Here is a 21,956-nt window from a genome sequence, read left to right on the forward strand (position 1 = left end):
AAAAAAGAAAATGGACACCTAACTCATACCACATACAATATTTAACCCAAAACAGATCAATGGCCTGAATATAAGTACTAAAATCATAAATTCCCTAGAATAAAACTTAGGGGTAAATCTTCATGATGTTGGATTTGGCAAAAGATTCTTAGATATGCATTAAAAGCATGAACAATGAAAGAAAAATTAAACTGAACTTCATCAAAATTAACTTTTGTGCAAAGACTTTATTCAAGAAACTGAATAAAACAACATTTGGTTGGGTCTGAATGGGTCTAATATCAAGAACATATAGGGGCACCAAGGTGGCTCTGTAGGTTAAGTGTCTGACTGTTGGTCTCAGCTCAGGTCTTGATCTCAGGATTTTGAGTCCAAGCCCAGCATGGAGCCTACTTTAAAAAAAGGGGGGGGGGGAACATATAATGATTTACTAAAACTTAACAAAAATACAAACAACCTAATTTTAAAAACGGGCAATGGACGTGAATAGACATTTTCTATAAAGAAGATATAGAAATAGCCAATAAGCACATGAGAAAATGCTCAATATCATTAATCATTAGGAAAATACAAACCAAAAGCACAGTGAGATATCAGTTCACACCAACTAAGAGAGCAATTTTTAAAAGAAAACAAAAAACAAAAAATAAGTATAGGTGAGGATGTGGAGAAATTTAGAACCTTTGCGCATTACTGGTGGGAATGTAAAATGGCTGCTGTGGAAAACAGTATGGCAGTTCCTCATAAAGATAAACATAGCACTGCCAAATGACCCAGCAAATCCACTTCTAGATATATACCCAAAAGAACTGAAAACAGGACTCAGATATCTGTACACCAATGTTCATTTGTAGCATTGTTCACAATAGTGAAAAGGTAGAAACAACCCAAGTGTCCATCAACAGATGAATGGATAAACCAAATGTGGTATAAACATACAATGGAATATTATTCAACCCTAAGAAGGAATGAAATTCTGATACATGCTACAATATGAATGAACCTTGAAAACATTATACTGTGAAATAAGTCAGACACAAAAGGACAAATACTGTATGATTCCACTTACATGAAATATCTAGAATAGGCAAATTCACAGAGGCAGAAAGTGGATTAGAGGTTACAGGGGCTGAGGGAGAGGGAAGTGGAGAGTTATTGCTTAATTTGTACAGAGTTTCTGTTTGGGGTGATGAAAAAGTTTTGGAAATAGATATTGGTGACAGTTGCACAACACTGAATGTAGTTACTGGCACTGAATTATACATTTAAAAACAGTTAAAATGGCTAATTTTATGTTATACATATTTAAAATTAAGAGAAAGAGTTATTATATGAATGTACAAAAATCAGAATCCTACCAAAGTCCTTAACCAAAACAGGTGTGAATGTAATTATCAGTAAGTGCATTGCATTACAAATTATTTGGCCATATACTGAAATCAATTTACTTGCAAATAATTTATTAGATTATAAGTAAAATGGAAAATGAGTCTTGTCTATATAGAAAGGGAAAAGTTTATTTTGGGCATTATAAAAGAGTAACTAGAATTACTAGCTTGCTACAAAAAGTCTCTGTTAATGAAAACCTCAACTTTTCTTTTTATCTCAAGACCTATATTTATTTTGAACTTCGAACAGTCAAACTCCTTTCCACATACTAAGTACAATCTCATTTGCAACTGGGATGCTTTAACATATAGGGGCAGATTACAGACTTTACCACCAGATACAAGTTTCATAGAAACAATTGTTTTATTTTGAATTGCATCTCCATAATGCTTGCCAGACAGTAAGTGCTCAACAAATTTAATGAATAAAACCAAATCAGTCACAATCAGCAGCAAAGCAACATTAAAGAAACTTTTTCAAAATCATCTTCCTGTTATACTTTTAAAATATCTATTTTTATTTTTTTTTAAGACTTTACTTGAGAGAGAGAATGAGAGAGAGAGCGAGAGCACAATATCTATTTTAAAAGTAATGCCTAAGGGCGCCTGGGTGGCTCAGTCATTAAGCGTCTGCCTTGGGCTCAGGTCATGATCCCAGGGTCCTGGGATCGAGTCCCGCATCGGGCTCCCTGCTCAGCGAGAAGCCTGCTTCTCCCTCTCCCCCTCCCCCTGCTTGTGTTCCCTCTCTCGCTGTGTCTCTCTGTCAAATAAATAAATAAAATCTTTAAAAAAATAATACCTAAGTAATTCAGAGTCCACAAAACCAAAACTTTAAATTACTTTTCTCCTATGTATATTCCTATCCCCAATGGGGAGTTACCAGAATTTGACTTTATGAGGAATTTCTTGTAGTGATTTGTTTGCCTGCCTGTGAGGCAGCCCAAGCCTAGAAAGGAAAATCAAACAAGCAGTCCTCTTCATGGCTGGATGGCTGGACTACTCAAGGTAGTGCCAAAGTGCTCCTGGTTCACTAGTTCATATAGTAGTAATACGGGTAACATCTGCATTGTTTTCTTTTGCCTTTACTGCTTTGTTTGTGGAGTTTTGTACATTAAAGGTTTAATTATGAAATAAACTTGAATGTGAAATGCAAACTTTACTTGACAGCTACTAAAACAAACTATGCACTATTAATATCAACGATAATTAAGTTTTGACTTTTAGAACTTACCCTAAGATACCTTTTTTTAAAGCATAAGGGGCTTAGGGGGAACAAAGGACCCTTTAAGTGGGGGGAAGACTGTAATTGAATTATCCTGAATCAGGCAGTGTATAGCCACAGAGGTGACCCTGGCAGGCTATGAGAACGAGCCTCCCAGATCTCGGACTACAGGGAAGGTAACCAACGGAGGGCTCCAGCTGCTGCACTCCGAAGTCCATCACAGCGCTCCTGCACAGGCTGCACTTCCCAGCGGCTGCTCGCCATCAAGGACCGAGCACGGCAGGCACACGAAGGCAGGCCTATTCCCGGGAGATGAGGAATTCCTGCGACAGGCAACTTTCACTGAAGAACTTCCTGAAGCCTTGGTGGACTTTCCTTAGAACTGCACTGCAGAGTAAGACACTTTCACCCCAAGTTCCTTCCTCCCTTACCTCTCTCCTTCACTTGGGAGTCAGACTTGCATCACAGCCTAAAGACTTTCCCTGACTCCTTCCCCATTTTCTCTCACAAGCACTTCTAACAAATTTCTTTTACACCCAATCCCATCTTGGTATCTGCTTCTCCCTTGCATTACACACATTAGATCTCAACTAACAGCCAACTAACTTGAGTGGACAGACTCAGAACCACACACAATTCAACAAATGTGTCCTGAGCACCTGCTGTATGTAAGAAATATGCTAAGCATTATAGGGAATATAGGACCCTATTCTTGCCCTCAAGTAATTCTCAATGTAGAGAAGGAGCAAAGCTACAGATCCAATGAAGGGCAGACTGTCATTTAGTACTAAAATTGAGGTATAAAGTACAAAGTAAATTAAGAGATTCATTCTACTTAGGGGATGGAGTTGTAGTAGAAAGCCTTTATGGAGAAAATGGCATTTGAAGTGTACTTTGAAAGACACTATCAGAGCCTTCGGGTTGTTACCTGCCTGTAATTCCTGAGGGCAGTCCAACAAAGACATTTTCCGTGCTTGCCATACTTGGCTACCCCCAAAGTGTAAATCCCTCTCACACTTTCTCATTCCCAGAGTACTGAAGGCTTCTTAGTTCTCCTCCTAACATCCTCCTCTCCCAGTATGTCCTTTTTCATCCCATTACCACTTAGACCTCTAAGCCAGAAAGGGAGGAATAAGTTTGACTCCTCTCTCTCACTACTTTGTCATTCAATCATCAGTCTACCTTTACATCTAAAATCTGTCCACTTTTCTCTATCCCCACAGCTGTTGCCCTAGTCAAAACCACCATCACCCATCTTAACTGGCCTTCCTGCCTACAGTTCTACTACCATTTAATCTATGCTCCACAGAGCAGCCAGTGAGCCTTCAAAATTCGTATCTAGGGGCACGTGGGTGGCTCAGTCGGTTAAGCCTCCGACTCTTGGTTTTGGCTCAGGTCACGATCTCAGAGTCCTGAGACTGAGCCCCATATCAAGCTCCATGCTCTGCTTGAGATTCTCTCTCTCCTTCTCCCTCTGTCCCTCCCCCGACTTGCTTGAGCATGTGCACTCGCTCTCTCTAAAATAAAATAAAATCTTTTTGAAAAATTCATATCTAATTGTCAATAGCCTGCTTGAAACCCTTCAGTGGTTCCCCACTGCTCACAAGATCTGTCCCCATGCTCCAGACTCCAGCTACTCAGAACTCCTAAAATGCTGAGCTCCTCTTGGACTCCAAGCGACCACAAATCCTTTAACTCTTCCTCCTCATCCTCACCTGGCTAACTCCCACTTCCACTTAAAACATCACTTCTGTCACTCCCAAACATAAACACACAAGACAGGGGCGCCTGGGTGGCTTAGTCGGTTAAGCATCTGCCTTCAGTTCAGGTCATGATCCTGGGGTCCTGGGACAGAGTTCTGCATCGGGCTCCCTTCCCAGCGGGGAGCCTCCTTCTCCTTCTGCCTCTGCAGCTCCCCCTGCTTTTGCAGGCATGTGTTCTCTATCAAATAAGTAAAAAAAAATCTTAAAACACATGCACGCGTGCGCGTACACACACACACACACACACACACACACACACACACGATAGTCTCCAAGCTTCCTATTGCCACCCCAAGACTTTATTTCTCAGCCCCTTCCTTTGTGGTCTACACTAGCTTTCCATTAACTAGCGCCCTTAAAAGTCTTACTTTTTTATGCAGCAGAACCTTTTTTTCAAATGTAATCCTATGCAGAGCCCTAATATGTAAAAGGGCTGAGCTTCTCAGCCTAAAGCAAGAGGTTTCAAAGCCCCCTTCATTCAGCCTCCTCTATCCTAAGGCACTTCTTCCCTAAAATCTAAGGTGCAAGACAATTAAAACCCCACAGTACTGTATTACACTGCCTACTCAAAGGAAGCAATACAGTACAGTAGAAAGAGTTGTTTCAGAAGTCACACAGACTCAGGTTCAAATCCTGATTCTATTTCTTATTAGTTATAAGATCTTGAGCAGTCTTCCTAAGGATCCATTTCCTCAACTGTAAAACTCAGCTATAAAAACAGACTCTCACTACTTCCATTCAACATTAAACGGAGGTCCTAGCCAGTAAAATAAGGCAAGAAAAATAAATAAATATCGGATTGTCTGTAGTTACAGATGACATAATTACATAGAAAACTTTGTGGAATCTACAACTACCAGCAAAATCAAAGCATATGAGGACAACATATAAAAAGCAGCTTTATGTTTGCATATTTGTGACTAACAATTAGAAAATAAAATTCTAGGGGCACGTGGGTGGCTCAGTTGGTTGAGTGTTGCACTCTTGATTTTGGCTCAGGTCATGATCTCATCGGGCTACCCACTCACCAGGGAGGCTGCTTCTCTCCCTTTTCCTCTCCCTCTGCCCCTCCCCCCACCACATGCTCCCACATGCGCTCTCTCTCAAAATAAATAAAAATCTTTAAAAAAAAGAATTTTTTTTAAGATTTTATTTATTTATTTGACAGAGAGACACAGAGAGAGAGGAAACACAAGCAGCGGGAGTGGGAGAGGGAGAAGCAGGCTTCCCACCAAGCAGGGAGCTTGATGCGGGGCTCGATCCCAGGACCCTGGGACCATGACCTGAGCCGAAGGCAGACGCTTAACGACTGAGCCACCCAGGCTCCTGAAAATTCTAAAACAATTTACAATAGCATCAAAATACAAAGGATTTAGGGTTAAACTTAACCAAAGACATGTAAGACTTCTACATTAAAAACTACAAAGTGTTGCTGACAGAAATTAAAGTCTTGGGGTGTCTGGGTGGCTCAGTCGGTTAAACGTCTGCCTTCAGCTCAGGTCATGATCCCAGGGTCCTGGGATTAAGCTAGCCGGCCTGGCTTTCTACTCAATGGGGAGTCTGCTTCTCCCTCTCCCTCTGCACTTCCCCCTGCTCATGCTCGTGCTCTCTCTCTCTCAAATAAAATCTTTAAAAAAGAAATTAAAAAGTCTAAATAAATGGAGAGATAGACCATGTTTGTGGACCCAAAGATTTAATATTGTTAAGATGTCAATTATCCCTAGTGATCAATCTATAGATTCAATGCAATCACAATCAAAATCTCACCAAGATATTTTGGTAGAAATTGACAGGTTGGTTCAAAATTTATAGTGAAATCCAAATCTAGAAACACTAAAAGAGTATTTTTTTTAAAAGATTTTATTTATTTATTTGCCAGAGAGAGAGAGATCACAAGTAGGCAGACAGGCAGGCAGAGGCAGAGGGAGAAGCAGACTCCCCGTGGAGCATGGAGCCCAATGCGGGGCTCGATCCCAGGACGCTGGGATCATGACCTGAGTGGAAGGCAGACACTTAACCGACTGAGTCACCCAGGCGCCCCTAAAAGAATATTTTTAAAAGAGGAACAAAACTGGAGGACTTACACTACCTAACTTCAAGACTTACTATAAATCTCCAGCAACCAGTAGTGTGAACTGATATAAAGGTAAATTGATCAATGGGATAGAATGGAAATGTTTGAATATATATTTACATAAATATATATGATATATATTCATTTAATTTTCACAAAAACATCACAGTCCAACAGAGAAAGAAAAATCTCTTCAACATATAGTTCTGTAATAACTAGATATTACCATAAATAATGAATCTCAATTCCCACTTTATATTGTACACAATAATTAATCTGAAATGGACCACAGATTACGTAAAAGCTAAAACTATATAAAGTTTTTAGAAAACAGCATTAGAATTATCTTCATGACCTGGTAGCAAGCAAGGGGTTCTTAAACACAGAGCGCAATAACCTTAAAAAAAAAAAAAAACTGGGGCGCCTGGATGGCTCGCTCAGTCGTTGGGCGTCTGCCTTCGGCTTGGGTCGTGATCCCGGCGTCCTGGGATCGAGCCCCGTGGCGGGCTGCCTGCTCGGCGGGGGGCCTGCTTCTCCCTTTCCCTTTGTCCCTGCTTGTGTTTCCTCTCTCGCTGTCTCTCTCTGTCAAATAAATTAAATCTTAAAAAAAAAAAAACTAATAAATTTGACACTTTGATATTTAAAACTCTGCTCATCAAAAAACACCATTAGGAGAATGAATAGGCAAAGCAAAGGATAGAAGAAAATATTCATAAACATTTTTTTGATAAAAGAATAGTTATCCAGGCTATATAAAGAACTCTTACAACTCAATACTAAAAAGAACTAAAAATTTAAAATGGGCAACAGATTTATGCAGACTGTCCAAAGGAAGACGTAAGAATGGCCAATAAGAACATGAAAAGGTGTTCAATATCAGTCACCAGGATAATGCAAATTAAAACCACAATTACACTACACACCCACCACAGTGACTAAAATTAAAGACTGATAACATCAAATACTGGCAGAGATGTGGAGCAACGGGAACTCTCATACATTGTTGGTGGGAATATAAAAGGTACAACCACTTTGAGAAAAGGTCTGGCAGTTTATTATAAAACTAAACAGACACTCTATGAGCCATTTCTTCTAGTATTTACCCAAGAGAAGTGAAAACAAAGTCCTACCGAAAAAACTTGTATAATAAGAACCTTCATGGAAATTTTATTCATAGTAGCCCCAAACTGGAAACCTCCCAGGTATCTGATACTGTCCTATGATAGAAAAAAGGACTGAACTTCTGATAAGCACAACCTCAAAGCCTTACCAAAAATATATGCTGTGTGATTCTATTAATATGACGTTCCAGAATAGTTACAATTAATCTATGATGGTATGATAAAAGATCAGAACAATAGTTGCAGGGATTGACGGACAAGGCACATGAGGGAAATTTCAGGAGTGATAGTAATGTCTGATATCTTGATAGAGGCTTGGGTTGTATTTGTTTATCAAAACTCATTAAATGGTACAATTAACACTTGTATACTCCACTATACCTATATTTTACCTAAACAACAAAAAGAACTGTAAACAAAGACTGAACTCTAGTTAATGACATGCATACTGAAGCGCTTAGGGGTAAAGTGTACTGATGTCTGTAACTGACTTTGAAAAGCATCAAAATGTAAGATGGATTAGTGGATGGAGGGAGGAATGGATAGGCATGCGATAAAGCAAACACAGTAAAATGTAAATTATAGAATCTAGGTGATGGGTATATGGGTGTTTTACTGTATAATTCTTTCAACCTTTCTGTATATTTGAAACTTTTCATAATAAAATGTTGGATAACAAACTTAATCACAAAACAAAAATATTCTAAAATGAAGTGCAAAGTTCTTTCCTATTCTATCCACAGTTGTGATATAAAATATATTATGGGGAACAGGAGTAGTTGTCACTTTTATTACTATTTGGCTGAAGCATCCTCACTGCTGTGACTTCTGGACCTCATTGCCATTGCTGGATTAGAGTCTTCCTTTCCACTACAACACACGCCATAATCCTTGTGGACTTCGTCATCATCCATATATATATAATACACCAATCCATTATTCAATACACCAACTTTGGAGCTCCTGTCTTATTTCTTTCATCTCTGGAATACTTATCACCTCCAATCATAATCCCCTATCTGCTCTCACTACCCTCCTCTTCCAACTCCCCAAGATTCCTAGTCCATGGGAGCCTTCACTTACACCTCCATGACCTGTCTTGCAGCTTTACCGCCTATCACCTGAAATATTGCTATCCTCCTAGTCTCTACTGCAGCCACTTGCAACGAATTCTCCCGTGCTCCTCTACCTGAACTGATGCGTGCTACTGGAGGAAATCTCACAACCAGACCAATAAATGCTACTCCAAATTTATGGTCTCCACACTCAGCATTGCTCAGCAATTCCTTTCTAATTCACTACTTGGCTCCTTCTCCACACTCCACAACAGCAACTTCAAAACTTCACCACGCTTCTTAAACTCCTTACTCATTTCTCTTTCCTCACTCTATGTAAAGAATCTTGTCTTTCATTTCATTGTGAACACAGAGGCTACCTACCATGAACTCACTGCTCCCCAACCTACAAACCCATCTTTATCTCTTTCCTTCCCATCTCAGAAAAAAGGATGCCTTCACCCCTGCTAGAAGTAGCATAGCACAGTGTTTAAAAATGCAGACTCTCTAACCAAATTACTCTTTCCAAACCTCAGTTTTCTCTCTTCATTCAACAAATTGCACGTACCTGAGGTGTACAATTTGTTAAATTTTAACCAATGTATATATCCCTGAAACTATCAGCACAATCAACAAATGAACATAAAAGCCTCCCCCTAAAATAACTATTGACCTTTTTGTCACTGTAGATTAGTTTGCAATTTCCAGAATTTTATATAATTATCTAGCATATACTCTTTTTTGATCTGGCTTCTTTCATTCAGCTTATTTTTGAGATTCAGCCACATTGCTGTGTGTTATCAATAATTCATTCCTGGGGCGCCTGGGTGGCTCAGTCATTAAGCATCTGCCTTCGGCTCAGGTCATGATATCCCAGGGTCCTGGGGTCGAGCCCCGCATCGGGCTCCCTGCTCCACGGAAAGCCTGCTTCTCCCTCTCCCACTACCCCCTGCTTGTGTTCCCTCTCTCGCTGTGTCTCTGTCAAATAAACAAACAAAAATCTTAAAAAAAAAAAAATTCATTCCTTTTTATCACCAAGTAATATTCCAATGTATGGCTATTTCACAATTTGTTTATTCATTCACCTGTTAATGGACATTGGGTTGTTTCCATTTTTTGCTGAATACAGCTGCCACGAATATCCATGTATAAGTCTTTGTATGGATAAAGGCTTCATCTACTCTTTTTTAAAGTTTTATTTATTTGAGAGAGACGAGCAGGAGAGGCAGAGAGAAACGGAGAATCTCAAGCCGACTCTGTGCTGAGCTCAGAGCCCGACGTAGGGCTCGATCTCACGACTCTGAGATCAAGACCTGAGCTGAAACCAAGAGTGGGATGCTTAACTGATTGCACCACCCAGGCGCCCCAAGGCTTCATCTATTCTTAAGGCTTTGCTTACACCCCTGGAAGTCCCAAATCTGCAGTGGCAGATACCAACAAACAACCGCCAGCTCGACAAGCCCACCTGGAGAAGCCAAAAGGACTTTGTCCCAAACTCCTGTGTTCAGGTCACTCTCTCCACCCCCAACAGCTTCTCCTCCATTCTCTGTCCTGACTAAAGGCATGCAAACCAGAAACTTAGGACTCTTCGTGCTCTCTTCCCACTTGCCCTACTCACTCAGTGGGTTACCGGGTCCTGTCAATTCTACCTTGTAAACATCTCTCAAAACCCATCCCTACATTTCCATTTAGTTCAAATGCACCCTTAATTCAAACACATATCATCTCTTGGCTAGACTATTAAACTAGCCTTCTAACTTTTCTCCTTACCTCAGGTCTCATTCTTCTCCAATCCATTTTCTATTCTATGGCCAAAGTGAATTTTCTAAAATTCCAAACTGATGTTACTCACCCATTCCTCAATGACTTTCATCCCAAGATAAAATTCAAACTCCTTAGCTTAACATTAAAAAAATTCTCTATAAACGAGTTTGCTCTCCAAACTCATCCTCTGCCACTTCCCACCCTGTTCTAACTTAGTCATTTCTAGATGATGTCATTTACCTTTTTATCCCTAGTGCCAAGGGCATTACCTGGTCTGTAGTAAGCATGACATATTTGTGCAACAGATAAGGTAGGACTTGGACTGATATAGAGAGACATTCTGGGCACAGTCAGGAAAAGTAGTCATCCAGTCTGGCTGAGCACAAAGAATATGAAAGATTATGGTAGGCAATCCAGTCAGGAAAGCAGGATGAAGCCAGATCATCAATCAAGATCAATTCCATGCTAAAGACTGTGCACTTCATCCTATGCCCTCAAAAGATATCGTTCTGTTTTTGTTTTTTATTTAAATTCTAGTTAGTTAACATATAGTGTAATATTGGTTTCGGGAGAATTTAGTGATTCATCACTAACACCCAATGCTCATCACAACAAGTGCCCGCCTTAATACCCAACACCCATTTAGCACATCCCCTGGCCCGCCTCCCCTCCAGCAACCCTCAGTTTGTTCCCTATAGTTAAGAGTCTCTTATGGTTTGCCTCCCTCTGTTTTCCCTTCCCCTACGTTGATATCAATGGTTCTCAACAAGAGTGCAACATACTCAGAAGTGTACAATAACTTCTGAAATTTGAAAACCAGATACAGGAAAGGTGAGAGGCAGTAAACTAGTTAAGAGGCTATCACAGTGGTCTGGGAAAGAGGACTCAGAGTAGAAGGAAACAGATTAGAAGACATGTCAAAGGGAAATAAACCTATGTTTATTGTGTTATATCCTGTGCCTGGGTATGGGCAGTAATGTAAAAGAGACAAGTCAGAGATGACTCCAAAGTTTTGAACCAAATAAAATAATAAAGCCACTAAGCAAGAGGAATTTTTTTTAATGGTCCGTGGAGGAGGAGAGAGATGATGGTTTTAGTTGGCGTATTCCCACACCCATTCATTCAAACATAAGTGCCTACTAGGTAGGTGTCAGGCACTGTATGTGTGAAGGATAAAAAGGGGTAAAATACCATTCCTTTTCTCAAAAGACCATCTAATCTACTTGTGGGATGGGGAAGACAAGTAAATAGGACCTTACAATTCATTGTTAAGTGCTAGGGTTTGGTGCTAAAAGAAAGTAAAGACTATCCAACTCAGCCCTGAGAATTTGAGAAAACACTGAGGTCGAGTTAGCATTAGGCCAGGCAAAGGGCAGTCCAGGTGAAGAAAATAACATGACGATAGAGCCTCAGGTAAGACAACACAAATTGGGCACATCTGCAAACAGTAAAATAAGTCTAAAGGAAGAGTTCAATATAAGGACATATCCACATGAAATGTCTAGCAGGCAGGTGAAAATGCTGGTTCTGAGAGCTCTCAAGAGCTACATCCAGATATGCAATATATTTTCAACCTCATCTTAGGTGGCTTAGAGTGCTCATCAGTGGCTATCTTAAATAAGAATTGGAAGAACCCTACTTATCAGCCAGATTGTGTACACTTCCACCTCCCCCCATCACTTCTGTCATGCAAGGGTAGCTCTGTTTCAAGTTAAATAGGTCACAAGGATTGGTGGGGACTGTGGAAAGTTGGAGAATGCAGGCCCAGTCTGAAGAGGAAAGCCATTCACTCAGCTCCAGCAGTTTACTGTCTTGCCCAATGTGGAGAGATCGTCCTATTCTTCACGAAAAACTGAAAATTCAGATTTTATGTAACATCTCCCACTTTTAAACACTGGCAACTAATTACATTAAAAGTCTGTAAAACAACATTGTGCCAGCCAAAGAAAATGCTTCTGTGGAAAGATTTCAGCAAGGGCCACCAGTGTGGCAGATTTGGACCTGGTCTGCCAACTCCTACAATGCTCTTTCCACTACTTCCCAGTACCCTCAACTAAGAGTATCTTGATGGTTCCCTGGGACAGGAGCTGTTTGCTCCTAAGCCAAACAGCCCTAAACTGATAGTGTTTTACGAGTTCTTTTGTATGTTCTCAACAATTTTTCTGTGTCCTCCCCACTCCACCCCCACCTCCATCAGCACCAGGCTTCTAACATGACTGAGACCTCCTACTCCCCTATTATAAGCTAAGACTTTGCAGGTAAAGCAAAAGTAAAAAGAGAGCCCTGATTTCTAATGAATAAAGTATATAAGGAATATGGCATCTCTCTGGTTTTCTTTACAGAGATGTTTGTTACTTACTCAGATACTTAAGGAAAAAAGTCAGTAACTTATATCTGAAAAAATGAGCAAATTCTGCTAACAAACTAAATAGTTTCCACTGTAAGTTTCCAAGGGGGGGGGGCGGGGAGGGCAAAAGGGAAAGCAAAAGTTGCTGGCCTTTGGGAAACATCAGGCACCTTTTAAGACACAGTTCTTAAAAGTATAAATGTTTAGAACAAAAGGTACATCACAATCTCAACTCTCAGTAGGAGTAAAAACAGTTTAATAACATAAAACATTCTTTGAGCAACAAGAAATTGGGATTAAGAAACACTATTAAAGCAATCTGTATTTATAGAAAAGGTAAAAGGGAAACAAACACCTTATTTATTAAGATTTTATTTATTTATTTGACAGAGAGGGACAGCGAGAGAGGGAATACAAGCAGGGGGAGCGGGAGAGGGAGAAGCAGGCTTCCCGCTGAGCAGAAAGCCCGATGCGGGGCTCGATCCCAGGACCCTGAGATCATGACCTGAGCCGAAGGCAGATGCTTAACGACTAAGCCACCCAGGCGCCCCAAAAAACACCGTTTTAATGTTCGTTCACACACACTAGTTTCTGACGTTTTCATGTATATACGAAGTCACAATGTTGCTTTAGAGGCTTTTAAAATGTAACATTTCCTAAATGTACTAAACATTTAAAAGCACAGATCATGGAGTATACAACTTTAGGTAACAATGTGGCAAACTTGAAGAAACACGGAAAGGCTAAAAATTCAAACCAACAAAACAAAAGATAGTACCAAGATTCTCAGACGCTCGGGGGCAAAAAAAGAAAAGAAAAGAAAAAAGAAAAAGAAAAAAAAGAAAAGTGGCATGTACACCCGCCCCTGTTAATCGGAGGAGTGGGGGAATTCACGGGAATGAAGAGTGATTACAGAGGACGAGCAAAGCAGGCCATGTTCCTGCTGGCAAGCGAGCTCTGCAATTACTTAGAGCAAGCATTATGGCTAGAGCATTCTCGAGCCCACTAAAACCAGCATACTGGACACCTAAAACCGGAGGCTGACAGCAGCTCCAGGGTAAGACCGAGAAGGCGGAAAAGTGGCCTGCTTTGACCTCCACTGAAAACTGAGCCTCCTCCAACTCTTGTCTCTGAATCAGGGGCAGGACGTTAACCTCTCAGAGGTTGGATTATTCGGGCAAACTCTGCCTGGCTTCCTGCGGCCTTCCCACACACCGGGTGAATGTCAACACCGAGCCAGCGAGTGTGGGGGAACCTCTCAGTGTGCGCCGTCCTTTCTGGGAGGCGGCGAGACCGGGAAGAAAGACGGCCCTGCGCACGCCCCGCCTCCCCAGCCCTTCCCCGGCCCCGGCCCCGCGCCCTCGCAAAGGCTGCAAGCCGGGAAGCGGGGTCCCGCGCGCTCCTCACCTTTTTCAGCGCCGGCACCAGCAGCCCCCGCCACTTGGGTGCGTTCTCCTCGCTGAAAAACTCGTACGGCAGCTGCTGCGCCTGCATGGTGCCCCCGGGGCGCCTCTGGGCGGGGAGAGGGGCGGCGGCGGCCGGGCCGGGGAGCCGCGAGAGGGCGAGCTCGCAGCACCGAACAGGGCCGCGGCCCCACCGGACGGCCCGGCCCCCTCGGGGCGCCGCGCGGCCGGGCTAGCCCTGGAGAGGGGGCTGAGGGGCGAGGCCCGCGCCCGGCCACCCACCCGACACGGGCACCAGCCGTGGAGAGCGAACGCAGCCCGGAGCCGGCGGCGGCGGCATCCCGCACCACCGCCCCGGGGCCGGGCCCCCCACCCCTCCCCGGCCCACCGGCGCCGCCCCGGGCTGCCCTCCGCCGCGGCCGCCGGGGCTACGCTCCCGGGCCCGGCCTGGCCCCGCGGCAGAGCCGGCGGCTGGGGGGGGGGGGAGGGCGTGTGGAGGGACGCTCCGGCCGCGGCGCCCGCTCCGCGCAGCGGGGACCCCGAAACGCGAGCGGCCCGGGGCGGAGCTGAGCCGGGGTGTAGCGGGGGAGGGGAAAGGCCCGAGGTCGTCGTTGGAGGATCTGGCTGCCCAGAGGTGCCGCCGCGGCCGCCGCCGACGACTCCGGTGTAGCGCTCGAGCTTCCTACTAGCGAACTGAACCTGCTCGCTACTGAGCATGCGCCGCCGAGCAGGACCGGTTCGCTCCGGGTTTTCCGGCTCCCCGGCGAAGGAGGAGGAAAGCGCGAGTGAGGGAGGGCGCCCCCGAGGACTGCAGGGGAGGAGCGAAGCGGCCCCAAGAAGTCGAACCCTGGCCTGCGGGGTGGGGTGCGAGCTACCGCGAAGCGGCCCCCATTGTGTGGTTGGGCCGCGAGGGATCCCACCTCTCTCGGAGTCCCTGGACCTTTAGTTTCGGAAAGGGGCGTTGTGTGTGTGTGTGTGTGTGTGTGTATGTGTACTTTGTTCCTGAACATGGAGATAAGAACTGCCCAGAGCATGCAATGTATAGTAAACAGACTGGACAAAAGATAGGTGCCTTTCTCACGAAACCTACTGCTCAATATTTGTCGGATAATAGAAGTGATTGCAGTATTTCCGATCGGTCTTTCCACCAAGAATTATCACCAAGAATAAAATGCGTACCTGCAGTATAGATTTTGTGTGTGCGTTTTAAGTTCAATATGTTCATCTTTCGAACCCACTTAAATTTGAACTTCAATAATCACTTACCTCAGTGGAAACTGAAACCTCTTCCGCAGCTCCCGGGTCCCAGAATATCTTACTCACGCCCCTCTCAGGGCATTTAGTTTATCTGTTTTGTAATCTCTCTTGGCTCTTTGAACTAGATAGCAAACTCCTGGAAGGCAGATCTTTTTCACTAAGGGCTCTACGCAGAATAGGCACTTAGTGATGTTTGTAGAGTGCTACAGGAGCATTATCTACAAACTGTTCATCTCAGGGATGCAGGTGTTTATTGTAACAGTGGCACTGTGTGGCTGGCCTTCATGGTTTACCATCAAGCACTTTTTGAGCATAATTTCATTTAATCCTCATAGCAATCCTATTGTTTTCATTTCACAGATGAGACAGTTTAGAGAACTAGCCTTGGTTGAAGTTGATATTGTACCCTGCTATTCCAGAGAACAATAACCAGGATCACATAGATGAAAATGTTTAAGCAGTAGTTCGCAGTCTCTACAACTCCTCTTTGCAAATCTCTTATAAAACTCTTAGATCCTTCCCTTTTAAAATGTACACACATGATTTACATTTTAATATCCTTCACACTTCCAAAGTATTCAGAATGACATTTTGAAAATCATCCATACATCCTCTGAGTAAGATGCTGTAGAGGAACCATAGCTTTGAGAGGAGTTGGGGGCAGGAGAAGGGGTCTCAGAGGAAAGGGGAGGGTCTAAGTCAGCCATCTTCAAATATCTGATATCAAAGGACTGATATGGAAAAATCATATATGTAATATGGTTTGTGTGATTCTAAAGGATTGAACTAAGATCAAGCCTCTGGCTCAAATTATTCCTTGGCTTCCCATTGCTCTTAGAATACATTTTTTTTTTTTAAAGATTCATTTATTTATTAGAGATAGAGAGAGAACACACGCGGAGGAGGGGCGGAGGGAGAGGCAGTGAGAATCTTAAGCAGACTTCCTGCTAAGCACAGAGCCCCAGTGGGGCTCCACACATCACGACCTCAGCCAAGAGTCGCCTGCTGGCTGCTTAACCGATGACCCACCCAGGCGCCCCCTCTTAGAATACTTTTCAAAAACCTCTTACCAAGACCCACAAAGTCTGTATCTGGCTCCTGTTTACATTCTCAACCTTTTCTTTCCATTCTCAGCCTTGGCTCACCACACTCCAGTCACGCTGGCCTTCTGTCTATTCCTAGGAAACGCCATCCTTTCCTGCCTCAGGAGCTTTGGTATTCCCCCAGCCTGCTATAACTCACTCTGCTCCCAACTATTCACTTGGCTGGTTAGAAACGTCATCACCTCCAAGGGACCTCTGATCACCCTAAGTTTTTCCCACCTATATGTTCCTACCATAAACCTTGCTTATTTCCTTGCTAGCATCAAGGCCACTAGAATGTATTCCAAGAGATCAATCTCTCTACTTCGTCATTGAATCCCCAGGACCTACAGTATTTGGTACACAGGTGCTCAATAAATATTTTTGAAGGAATTAAAGTTGGAGGAAACTTCAAGGAAGGCTATCTAATCACGGGTGTCCCAGGAAACGGACGATCTTCAGGGGTGTGCAAATAAAAACCGTACATCCATTCACTTGGGACATCGGGGTTAATAGGTTGGATGTGATGACCTCCGAGGTCCCCTACAACTTGGCAGTCTTTGACTGCAGAGGTAAGCAAGCCCTGGAAACATGGATTACAGCCTGGCATGGGCATGCTTAGCGGCCAGGGCAGGTTTTCACTAGTTTAGACGTTTTGGCCGCAGACTGAGAGCAAGCAGCTGGAGGAAAATTGCAGTCGAGAGGCTCGACGCCTCTCAGCTGAGACCTAAGGGGCGTGGTTCTGGGCTCGGCGTCGCTAAGGTCAGGGAACAATCGAGCCCCTCAGCACCGTTTGCTTGCATCTCTTGGCACAAATCAAAACACCTTATGGGCGTGCAGCGGTGTAAGACAACTGTGGCGGACTCAGAAACGCGTTAGTGGAGACTTGTAAAACTCCCTGGGGCCCTCAGCCTAAACGGTGGACAGTTGCCCGCAGCAGCGCAGGCGCAGAGGGTCTCTTCGCGCCCCTCCTCAGCCCTAATGAGCCTTGAGCCAGAGCGGACGTGACGCACGGGGGCGCGTCCAGACCAACTAGCCGAGGCCCGAGTAGGACGCGTCCAGGAGGGCTAGCCGAGTTCCGAGAGTGCAGCGACGGAACCCGGGCAGCGGGGAAGGGGGCGGGGAGGGCGTTTGGTCCAGCGGCGCGCCTCCTGCAGGCGGCAGTGCTCTTTTCCCTGCGTCGCCCCCGGACGCAGACACAGGGTTCCCTGCGTGTCTGTGGCTACAATTATCTTACCGAAGCAAACTTCAGGTCTAGTTACTCCCTGTTCAAGAGCCTTCGCTGCCATCCCAGGATAAAGTCCAAAGTCCTTAGCTCGGTATCCATGACCTTGCACAATCAAGCTACTACTTACCTTTCCAGCTCTATCTCACTTAAAGTGAACTACTGTTGCCTCCCGTTAACGCATCATTTTCTCTTTTTCCTGCCTATGCTGTTCCGTCTGCCTGGTATGCCCATAACCGTTTTTCTTTTCAATCCCACCTGCCACAGCTTCACCCCATCTCCCATCTACGCACTCACCGAGGAACTCTTTTCCACCCTCTTGCGCCCACCTCAGATGCCACCTTCCCTCTGAAGTCTTTCTCAGCCCCCAATGAGGATTCTTCCCCCTAAACAATAGGCATAAGAGGCATAAGAAACAGCAGTTTCAGCCACCAGCAGAGTCAAACTCCTCTCTTCCAGCGGCATATCCTCCCTTCATGTACCTCCTCACCCTTTCTTCCCAACCCCTACTTTCGATTCCACTTCTTCAAATAGTATGTCCCTAGAAACTACAACAGAGAAAATGGTGACTGATAAAACCACTGGATACCCATCCTTTATCACCTTTAGTTGCAACTTTGATTTCCTCCCCCTGTTTCTCTCTTTCTCTCTGTCAAAGATGGTGGGGAGCAAGGTAGGTACAGTTAGAAGAAATGATCAAAAGCTCTCCAAGATATGTGGGACTATTCCTGGCACTTGTTTTTTAAGATCCCCATGGAGTCCAGTTTTTTGCAGAAGTCTCTTTCCAGTTGATTCAAGTTGTAATGGCACCTCAAACTGATTGCATCCCAATCCCATGCAACTTTAATCAAATTCCCAACAGAGTTTGTCATAAAACTTGATTAACTGTTTCTAAAATGTATATGGAATAGCAAAAACAAAACAAAACAAACAAACAAAAAAACTCTGTTCTGCTATGAAAGAACAAGTTAGGAAAACTTACCAGATATGAAGACTTATTACATAGCCGGAGTAACTAAAACAATGTGGTATTAGCACAGGAACAGACAAACAACCAATGGATCGATAAAGGGCCAAATATATAGAAACTTGATTTATGACACAGCAGGCATTGCAGATGATTGGGGAAGGGATATACTGCTCAATAGTTGAAATATGGGCAATTGATAAACACATATAGGAAAAAAAAGAAATTCTCTCCACAACTCATGCCGTGCACAAAACAATCCCACCTGGATGAAAGACTTAAATGTAAAAAACAAAATTATAAAATTATGAGAAGAAAATACAGAATATTTTTATGAGCTCAAAGTAGGAAAAAATTTCTTTTTTTTAACAAGTGGGGTTTTTTTTAGATTTATTTATTTATTTATTTATTTATTTATTTATTTATTTATTTGCCAGAGAGAGAGAGCACAAGCAGGGGGAGCAGCAGTGTCCCTGTTGAGCAAGGAGACCAGTACAGGACTGGATCCCAGGACTCTGGGATCATGACCTGAGCCGGAGGCAGACACTTAACCGACTGAGCCACCCAGGCCTCCCAGGAGGAAAAATATTTCTTAAATAAGACACAAAAAACACAAACCATAAATTTAAAGTTTGATAAATTTGACTTCATTAAAATTAAAAATTTCTGTAAATCAAAACATACCATTAAAAAGTGAAAGAACAAGGGGTGCCTGGCTGGTTCAGTTGGTGGAGCATGGGACTCTTGATCTCCGGGTTGGGTCATGAGTTGGGGCCCCACATCAGGTGTAGAGTTTACTTAAAGAAAAGTGAAAGTACAAGCCATTAAGTAGGAGAAAGCAGTTGCAACTCAGATAACCAAAAAAGAATTCTTACTCAGAACATGTAGTTTACTTTAGAGGAAATAACAATGGCTACATGTTCACCTCATTACTAATCAGGGAAACGCAAGTCAAAACCACAGTGAAATACTATGTCATACCCACTGAAATGGAAAAATTCAGAAGCTGAAGAATACTAAGCTTTGGCAAGGATGTAAAGCAATTGAAATTCTCATCCACAGCTATGTGAAAATAGATGAGTACACAACTTTAGATAACTATTTCTTAAAAGATGAACATGGGCATGTCCGTATAAACTAGCATAGATACATTCCCATAGCATATATATTCCAGAGAAAGTTCCTTGCTAAATTGTTTGTAATAGCATAAACAGTCAAATGGGTAAACAAATTGTGGAATACTAGACCTCAGCAAAAATGAATGAACTACAGTCATACATATTCCTATATAGACTGAATAGTTTGTGTTCCCTTCAAAATTCATATGTTGAATCTTAATCTCCATTGTAATGGCGTTTGGAGGTTGGATTTTTGGGAAGTGATTAGATCCCGAGGGTAGAGCCTTTATGAATAGGATTAGTGCTAAAATAAAAGAGATCCCAGAAAGATCCCTCACCCCTTCTACCATGTGAGAACAAGAGAGAAGACAGTTATCTATGAACCAGGAAGCAGGCTCTCGCCTGCTGGCACCTTGATCTTTGACTTCCCAGCCTCCAGAACTGTGAGAAATACATTTCTGTTGTTTGAAAGCCACCCAATATGGTATTTCATTATAATAGTCTAAACGAACTTAGGCACACATCAACATAGATCAATCTTTAAAAAATAACACTGATAATATAGAAATGTGCCTTGTGAATCTCCAAAAGAGGAAAAAAACACTGAGAAAGACACAGAAAACTACCCACTGTGTGATTCATTATATAAAATGCAAAAAAAAAAAAAAAAAAAAAACCAAAAAAAACCACCGGGATGTTATTTTATTTAAAAAACAAAAAAAAAAAAAAAAAAAAAAAGCCAAGAAGAACTGAGTGGCATGTCATTTATTGTGATACCCAACCTGCAACATGGCCCAATGAGCCTTACCTCCTGCTATTCCTGTCCTGGCATAGACACCCACTCCCACATTTATAGACAATCCTATTCAATAGTCAATCTACAAAATAGGACTTTGAAGAAATTATATATGTGGCTTCTGAGGCTAAATCTTAAAAAACATTGTGACTTTAGTGTATCTCTCTCTCTCTCGAATTTCTCATTCTGGAAGGAGCCACTGCCATTTTATGAAAGCATTCAAGCCACCCTATGGAGAAGCCCACATTGAGAGGAACTGTGGCCTCCTGCCACCAGCATGTGAATGAACCATCTTGGAAATAGATCCCTGACCCACAGTCAGGCCTTCAGATAACTGCAATCTGTTTAATATTTTGACTGTAACTTTTCAGAGATTCTGAGCCAGAACCACTCAGATAATCCATTTCTAAATCCTTGATTCTCAAAAATTGTGAGATAATAAATGTGTGTTGTTTTAAGCCGCTGAATTTTGGGGTAATGTGTTAAGCAACATTAGAAAACTAATATTTTTATGGAAGCATACACAAGTGGCAAAATCATAACAAAGTATTAAATTAATACCAAATTCATAAAGGTGGTTATGAAGGATGTAAAGTGTGAAGAGATCTTTAAGATATATTGTCAATTGTAGGAAAAAAATAGTGTAGAACAGTGTTTGTAATTGGGAAGGTTTTATATAAGGATCTATTGAGATACTGGTAATGTTCTATTTCTAACCTGAGTAGTATATACATAGCTATTTGTATTATTTTAAAATTTAAACACATACACTATTTTTTGCATGTATGTTACAAACACATGCTATACACAAACGAGGGGTGATGACTATAATGGGTAAATATAGAGAGGGCCAAGGGAATTCATAGACAATTCTGAACAGGACTGTGACAGTCTCAGAAATGCACTTAAGAAATAAAATCTACCTGCTCTTAACTGTAAATCAGAGCTGGAAGAGGCTAGAAGTAAGCACAAGTAGACAGCAATTTAAAGTCAAGCCATTTGTACTAGCTGCCAGTTTCCCTTTTCTGCTCTTGTCCCCATCAACAAAAGGCTAACATTTTCAAAGCTTCTCAATCTCAGATACTAAAGGTTAGAGAGGCCACTGAAGAGAGAAAATAAGAGATACTCAGGTCAGCCAGCTCAGTCCTTTATTGCTCTTTATGGCCTAAGCAAATTACTTAATACCTATTATAACAACTTGTATAATTTGTGTCCAGAGGAACCCCATCAACCAAGCACCCACTACTATATAGGGAGTGCAACATCTGAATAGGATGAACCGTGATATGTAATTGAAAGATACTCAAAGGTTAATTTTTTAAAAGATTTATTATTTATTTATTTATTTATTTATTTATTTATTTATTTTAGAGA

At 42.5% G+C, this 21,956-nt stretch overlaps 1 protein-coding gene across 4 annotated transcripts in view; it reads right to left on the reverse strand.

Moving 5' to 3' along the window:
• The window catches only part of SOS1 (SOS Ras/Rac guanine nucleotide exchange factor 1), a 144,586-nt gene extending 130,145 nt beyond the window's left edge, over nucleotides 1–14,441 (reverse strand). For all 4 annotated transcript variants that reach the window (XR_004300272.1, XR_004300271.1, XM_032410349.1 and 1 more), the window contains exon 1: nucleotides 14,142–14,441. Coding sequence is in view for 2 of the 4 variants with exons in the window: in XM_032410349.1 (XP_032266240.1) it covers nucleotides 14,142–14,228 (87 nt within the window). In the remaining 2 variants the exon portion in view is untranslated. The remainder of the gene's footprint in view (nucleotides 1–14,141) is intronic.
• Nucleotides 14,442–21,956: the final 7,515 nt, after the last annotated feature.

The sequence above is a fragment of the Phoca vitulina genome, unplaced genomic scaffold (assembly GCF_004348235.1).
Source record: "Phoca vitulina isolate PV1807 unplaced genomic scaffold, GSC_HSeal_1.0 scaffold12, whole genome shotgun sequence".
Lineage (NCBI taxonomy): Eukaryota > Metazoa > Chordata > Mammalia > Carnivora > Phocidae > Phoca > Phoca vitulina.